Source organism: Chelonia mydas, chromosome 1, assembly GCF_015237465.2.
Source record: "Chelonia mydas isolate rCheMyd1 chromosome 1, rCheMyd1.pri.v2, whole genome shotgun sequence".
In the NCBI taxonomy this organism is placed as follows: domain Eukaryota; kingdom Metazoa; phylum Chordata; order Testudines; family Cheloniidae; genus Chelonia; species Chelonia mydas.
The window spans coordinates 155722331-155730113 of record NC_057849.1 but is presented as its reverse complement, the minus strand read 5'-3'; the positions used below and the strand labels follow the sequence as shown (position 1 = coordinate 155730113).

Below are 7783 nucleotides of genomic sequence, written 5' to 3'. Positions count from 1 at the left end.
GTATTTCAGCAAAGATAACTAGAGAGTCAACATTTTTATTGGATGAAAGCTAAATTATATAATCAAGGAATCTCTTAAATCAAGCTCTGGTATAATTTACCCTCATCTATAATATATATTTATTTACTTTATGAAATTGGCCTGCCATAAAACCATAAAAATAGCAATAATTGTATGGGTTCTTACTGTAAACTACCATAACCAATTTCTCCCTGACAAGTAAAAGTATGGCCTCAGAAAGCATCCAGAAAAGGAAACCTTTGATATTAATAATAAAGGAACAACAACAACATTGTGTTACCTGTGTGTATAAGCTTATGTCGTTCCAAATTCCCGATGCTGTTAAAAATCCTTCCACAAATTTCACATGGGTGGATGTATCTGAAACAGAAAAGGAAGCAGAATCTGCCACTCTCTTTTTGACAGGACTATGGTTTCAGTAATCTCAATCAGCAACTGAAATTTGTTTGAAAAGATTGTTACTGGAAAGGTTTCCTTGAAATATAAGCGTATGGTAAAATAGGCTTAAATAAAATAAGCCTTAAAAAACACACACAAGTGCATCTGAAGGCAAGTGTGGCCAGGCAGTATTGTGCTCTCAAATTATACAGTCATTTTTTGATTTGATTAAAAACCTTTACTTTTTAAAAATCCAGAACTATTATCTGCCCGATGGTGTACCTGCTATATATGACATGACATAATGACAGTCAGGGGTGTATTTTAACCCTTTAGTAAATGAGGACCTGATCTTGCAGCCCTTAATGAAGCAAGATCCCAATGCGACACAACTGCATGACTGTATAAACCTGAGACAATGTCAGAAAACATCAGCTACTCATATCACAAAAGGAACGGAAAAAAAGACAGGATTTCTCCTGGTACCTTGACATTCAAGAGAAAAGCCTCAAGAATGTCAATGTGTGTCTATCCCTCACTAACCAAGCACCCCTATTTGGCACAACCACCATGGTCTCAAAAAATGTAGTTGTTCATACAATATTATTCAGGCATGTCATCTTACTTCTGCACATTGGGATCAGGCAGATTCTCCCGGTGAATGACCATGTGAGCATGGTAAGTTGCCTTCAAGGCGAATCGTCGATTACAGATGCTACAGCCATAGCCTTTCTCCTTGTGAACCTCCATTATGTGTTTTAGGTACTCCTTCCCTCTGCCAAAGGTTAACTGCAGAACGAACCAACAGTGAAGGCATGGGAAAAAAAATCTCTCAGGAAATAGTGACCAGTTAATGTAGTACTGGGATCTACAGCATAAATAGCCAGTAATCAGAAATACTGTCCTCATTATCAGACAAAGAGTACAGGGAAATCTATACTCCTTCCTGGAACCTGTTTTGTCACTGAAGTTCTAAGCATACCTCTAAAGAACATCCAAAACCAGTTCCTCCACATGGGAGACTGTAGTTTGGGATGCTAGCTCAGGCTGGTGCTCCCTTGCTGGCAGGGGCTGGGAATGCTGCAGAGGCAGTCCACTCAGCCACTGGAGATGGAAAAAAATGTCTCACATTGCTCTGCTAGGAATCCTCTGATTATTTCTGGCCCTGAAGGGAGCTACAGCCAACCACCCTTAGCCATCAATGCAGCAGACCTGCAGGGGGGAAGAGTAGCTTTTGGACTCTAAGGATCTTTCCCATTTCATTGGGGAAGCAGAGAAGATACAGAGAAATTATCTCCTTGTGCAGGAGTCTCATTTTGCTAAGATTTACTTTTCTATTCTTCCTTCGGAATGCACGAAGAGACATTTCCAGCCAGGAAGAGCCTTCCCTTCCCAGCACTCACTCATCTTCCACAGCTGTTGCTGTCAGCTCCGATAGTGGATTGTTCCGTTTGCCTAGGACGGCAGGGATGCTTGACACCAGAGCTGACAAAGAAACAGCTTTCTAACCTGAATTGCGTGAATTCTCTTATTTTGAAGCCTACGTTGTACAACCGTTTATATCACGATTAGCCTGGCACAACAGGCAGCCTGACGAGTTACCACAACGCACCACCTCAGGGGTTTCGCTTCTCAGCGGTTTAAACTGTACTGAGATGAAAGTGAGGCACGTCACTGCTGAGGCCACACATCTTTATGATGATTACTTGTACGACGGTATCATCTAGAGGCCCCAAATAAGATCAGGGCCCCCTTGTGCGAGGTGGTGTAGATGGTAAGTCCCTGTCTGAAAGGGATTACAATCTAAATAGACAAGACAAAGGCTGGAAGAAGGGGAGTATTATTATCCCAATTTTACAGATGGGGAACAAATGAGGCACAGAGAGACTAAATAATTTGCCCAAGGTAACAATCTGTGGCAAAGCTGGTAATTGAACCCTCATCTCCTGAATCTCAGCCCAGTGCCTTAACCACAAAGCCATTCTGCCTTTCTGACATAAGCAATAATTCAGTCAGTTTAGCTGTCCTAACCAATCAGTTCTCCAACAGAGAATTCTAAGAGTCTTGAAGATGACATTTTCCCCCGGCCATGCCACACACACACACACTTCTTTCCAACTCCCGAAAGCCCTGCCCAGCTGTGATGATCATCTCTTCCTCCCACAGTGGATGGCTCAATCAAGTATGCTTCAGAGGCCACAAATGCCATTCCATTAGCGTCAGATGCCAGGGAGGACTGTGGCACCCTCTCATTGCTACCAACTCTTGCTGACATGGGCGTGCAGGACCACAGTTAGGTCGTGGTCTTGAATCCCCCAGACTGTGCTGCTGCTAGACCATCAGACTGGCCCTCTCTTAGCTTATTTTCAAGGTTCTGTGAAATTCTAATTATAACAACTTTTTCTTTGACAGAAGAAACCAACACACACATTTAGTTGGAAAGGAGAATTTAAAGCTACCTGGCACCTTTTGCAGCTATACTTGTGAGGCTCAGAATCTGCACTTTCATCAGAGTTGTCATCGTTTTCCTCTGATGAGATTCCGATTTTACCAATGAACTCTTCCCTCTGGTGGTCATCCATTAGCGCAATGTCCTGTACAGGGTGGGGAAAGAGATTCCATCTTAATCAGATCTAATGTCAAAAGTTAATACAGCCCCAACCCTTCTGCCACACTGACTAACTACATAAACAGCAACAATAATGTGATTCAGGGTATTCTCCCAGATAATGAAATCCCTGCAAAAGTTCCCCAGTTTGTAGACGGACACAATTTTGTTATTTTTTAAATGTCAAATATATGCATATTTTATTAATATTAGAATAAATAGGGACTAAACTGCAGCAGTGTTAAATCCATTGCACCATTTTAATGGCACCATTGAAGAGCGTAATACCTTTCAGTTTGTGTTAAAGAAATTGCACCATTTCACTAAACCACTTAACTCTTAACTGCATTAAAAGGGTTTGCCAGACAGTTCAACAGGCAAGACGTTTCCCCATGAGGATCCTGTAATACCTCAGGGATTCTGAAAGACTTTCAGAGTATGGAACACATTATAGCAAAGAGACTATTTCAGGCATGCCTCCCTTCCCATTCATAATTGCTTAACAGCCCTGGAGCATCTATAGCAATTGCTTATATAGAAAAGTAACATCAAGAAAATATTCAGGATATAGCTACCTTTTAATGCAGTTTAGCAGCTGGCAACCAGGAGGAGGAGCAGCAGCACCATGTCTGCAGACCACCAGCCTGTGCTCTGGGGATCAGTGTGACAACTGCTATAATAATTAATCATACTTCTACCCAACACTCGCATAGCACCTTCCACCCAAAGCTCTAAAAGGGATCATACCAACACTCATCAATTGAGCCTCCACACCCTGCAAAGGAGGTAAGTGTTTTCTTTGCTTTAGGTGGGTGAACTGAAGCACTGTGGTTAAGTGTCATGCCCAGGGTGAGGCAGAGTGTCAGGGGCCAATCTTGGGACCTGAACTAAGCTGTCCTCCTGACTTCCAGTTGCTTGCCATAACCATTAGACACCACCACCTCCTCTACGTAACGTATCCATTAATGTTTAAAGTGATGGTTCCCTCAACTCTCCTACTTCATAGTTTTTTTCTTATACTTAACCACCCACAGTGTTGAAGATCAGTTGCAAAGGTTTTACCTTAAAAAAACCAAACCCCTTGTTTCTGAGATTCCAAACACCAAATTCAGGCTTGAATCGAGTAACAGACCCCTACAGAGATGTACGTACAAGGCAAGGAGATGTATATGATCCCTCTTACGTGGCCAGCATGATCACGCCACCTTAGTATTCGCTAACAGGTTTCCAATAAAAAATGCAAGTTATCAGAATATTAACAGAATACCTTAAAATGGACGTGAATATGATCTCTAAGAACGTCCACTCTAAAAAATTTACGTCCACAGATTTCACAGGTGTATTTCTTGTCTCCGTGTGTCAGGAGGTGTTTGTTCATATTGCTCCTGCATGAAAATACCTAGGGTAGAAGAACACTGAAGAATGTTTTTCATGTCATGCTTCAAGAGGCATCTGAGCTACTCCTCTTCATAACTTAATTTGCGATTTAGGTATAGGAGATATTTAATACTGCTCTACCTGTTCCTGGGCAGGGCAACCTATTTGTTTGTGTTTCAGAGAAGTAAGAGCTCCCATCATCCACTCCACACCAGGCTACACAAGCTGTTAACGTAGTGACTTATGCATCAATAATCACTCAAAGGATTAGCAGAGATCGGTTATGTAAAAGAGGTGGACGACTAATAAAGGTGGAGCAGAACTACAATTAATAAATTTGGAGATACGTGGGGATGGTCCCTTGAAACAGGACTGCCTAAGAAGGGTGGTCTCTTCTATATACGCTACCCTGCAGTGACTCTTAGCTATACCCAAGTAAAAAAACCCATCATTTACTTAGAAATGAGGTTGCTTGAGTCCAAATTCCACCACCGCAAATCACTAAACATCTCAGAAACAGTAGTTAAGCCCACATTCATGTCCATGCCATTCACATTCACACTAATCTTGGATTGCATATTTTACCACCCCACACTGCCCAGTTGGACTCGTGGCTGTCATCACTACACAACACACTCACTTTCAGTTCTAACACAGAATTGCTCACAGAGCCCACATCCCGCTCCTCTCACTCTAACACAAACCCTTCACTCCAACCTAAGCCAAATAAAGAGACTGTATTAATAGACAAAGCTGGAGTGTAACAGTCTATAACTGAACTGGTCCTCGGAAAATATGAGGTTGGACTAGGGTTTTGTTTAATGCTGCTTTAAGTGAAAAGCTCCTCAGAACGTTGGCTACAGAACTTCTCTTGGTGCATGTGTAGTGCGCACTGGAGGGTTGCTGGAGCTTGAATGCAAAGCTCTACCTGACACAATCTGGCAAAAAAGCCTACCTTCCCACATACAGGGCATCCCGAGGGTTCCTTCTTGTAGCGCACCATGTTCTCTGTGCTGTGCTCAAAGTCTTCTCTTTTCACACGCCTCACCCCTTAACGTCACAGTCCCCACCAAAAAAAAATAAAATAAAATAAACCACGTTTTCCACTCCTGCACGCCTTTTCAGTCAAATACACACTGTTCCTGTAAAGTGCAGTAAGATAGGGGAGTAGCGCTCTATGTGTAATTTTGTCTCTGAATGAACGAACCAATGCTTATTTACAGCGGTGAAAGGGATCTTAGAAATACAAGAGAGGCGTGTTGAAGATATATTTTTGTTTTCCTGTTGGTTACTGTTCCAATCTTAAAGGGCGAGAAAAGATACTTTTCTACTGCAAGCAAATCACTTTCATTATTTGTTTCAGTCAAGTCTACCCGGTGCAAGGTGCTTTATCCAGGGTGGTGAGCAGTTTAACCTAGAAACTCTTCCAGCCAGTTAGTCAGTGGGTGCTCAAGATGCACAGCTGCTCAACCCCAGGCACTTCATGTTTAACAAAGACCCCTATTGCCGCCCCTGCTGCTTTCGAGGGGAGAGAAGGGGTTCCCAGGTCACTGGCCCAGCCTCTGTGACAGGTGAGGGGAGACCCACGGCCCCCAACATCACTCAAAGTGGGGGATGGGGCTGTGGTGGAGGGGCAGGACAAAAGGAGGGGCCTCTCTTGTCATGTGCCTAGGGCCCAGACTGTTTCATCTGGCCCTACTTCTAAATTACTTTCAATCTTGTCCCTAAAAACTACTAGTGGCAAGTTTAAAACATACCCAGATTTCATTGTATGTTCTCATTTTTACCTCTTCTTTGTGGCTGTCATTTCCTTCAGAGGCTTATGGCTTAGTTACCAAAGGCGCTGGGCACCTGCAACACCCACTCCAATGAGATTTGTGAGTGCTCAGCTCTTCTGGTCTGGTTTCATAAATGCTCTAAATGTTGTAAGGCAACATATTGTGCCACATTCAATTTATTTGTTAAATTGATAGTCAAATCCCATATTAGTCTCTGGAATGGATCTGTGTTTACTCACTGCCGTCCAATTCCCAGTGAAAGACAGCAACTCTGCCAACAAGTTTTCCAGTTACCACAGAAATTTCAGAAGACTTTAATTTTTAAGGCCACAAGAGATCACTGTGATCATCTAGTCTGACCTCCTGTTCAACACAGACCACACAATTTCCACCAGATAATGCATGTAGCCCAGCAGCTGGTGATGGAACTACAGCATATAGTCTAGAAAGACACCCAATCTTCATTTAAAAACTCCAAATGATGGAGAATCTACCACTTCCCTCAGTAATCAATTCCAATGGTTCGTTATCCTTATTGTTAAAAATTTGCTAACCCCCTACCAGAACAAGCTACACCAGATCAGCTAATTAGTTTTGAAATGATAGCCAGCATCAAGTGAAAACTGATGCAGAATGATTTACTTAATTTCCCCAAGCCAACTGACACTTCAAAAGCGACAATCAGGTTCATGCCAAGTGTACTTACCTTCCAAGTGTCTCCTTTGATGATCCAACATGACGTCCTTCCGGTAGAACATCTTATTGCAGATTTCACATGCAAATTTCTTATCCCCATGCTTCTTCTTGTGTTTTGAGAGGTTACTATTCGTGGAAAAGAACCTGAAACACATCTCACACTGGAATGTCTTGTCATCTGTAGGTAATGGAAAGAAAGCAATTATTTTAAGATAATTTTTTTTTTAAAATGCGATAAATTTATTCTATAGTTAGATCTAGCATTACAAAGCACCACACATGAATTGGGGGAAAGCAGAACATGACAGTTTTTTGTTCTTACTTGTCATTTTGTCTTCTGACTAAAAAGTAAAATAAAATCAACCAATCTAGAGTCTCGACAGGTTAAGATCTGCTCCTCAAAACCAATCACAGGCAACTCTACTAGAGATTCCACCCTTGCTCCCTCGGGTTTGTCTTGCTCTATGAAAGGCAAAAGTCACCAAAACACACCAAAATTGCTTCCAAAGTTAATTCAGCAATGATAAATATTAAAGACGTTAACATGAACATTGATTCTGGCACAGTAAGTTCCTCGGCCCCACAGTCTGGCACACTCTCATTAATTCTGTCCAAACTGGGTTCAGTCACAGGTTTTCCAAATACGATGTCCTGTTTGGAGCAGCACTGTCTGAGGAACACAGTAGCATAGGAATTGCTATTCGAGCTTCGAACAAAGGCACACCTAGTCCAGCATCTGGTTTCCAAGAGCAGACAGTACCAGGTGCTTCAGAGGAAGGTGTAAAACCCCCATAATGGACAGTTATACAACAACAGGACTACTGGGGAAGTTTCTTCCTAACACAGCGGTTGTTCAGAAGTCTGAGGGTTGTTCCATGGTCTTGCAGATGCCACAGGGATAAGACAGAAGAAAGTAGTATTAGGC

The 7783-nt window shown here is 42.3% G+C and overlaps 1 protein-coding gene across 7 annotated transcripts in view; it reads right to left on the bottom strand.

Annotated features, from left to right (window-relative positions):
• Nucleotides 1–7783, bottom strand: part of PRDM15 (PR/SET domain 15) — a 44566-nt gene that overhangs the window by 7178 nt on the left and 29605 nt on the right. For all 7 annotated transcript variants that reach the window (XM_037903595.2, XM_037903634.2, XM_037903602.2 and 4 more), the window contains 6 exons: nt 6869–7036; nt 5340–5434; nt 4275–4406; nt 2859–2993; nt 1025–1188; nt 302–381 (listed from right to left, as the gene is read on the bottom strand). In XM_037903595.2, the coding sequence (XP_037759523.2) occupies nt 302–381; nt 1025–1188; nt 2859–2993; nt 4275–4406; nt 5340–5434; nt 6869–7036 (774 nt within the window). The remainder of the gene's footprint in view (nt 1–301; nt 382–1024; nt 1189–2858; nt 2994–4274; nt 4407–5339; nt 5435–6868; nt 7037–7783) is intronic.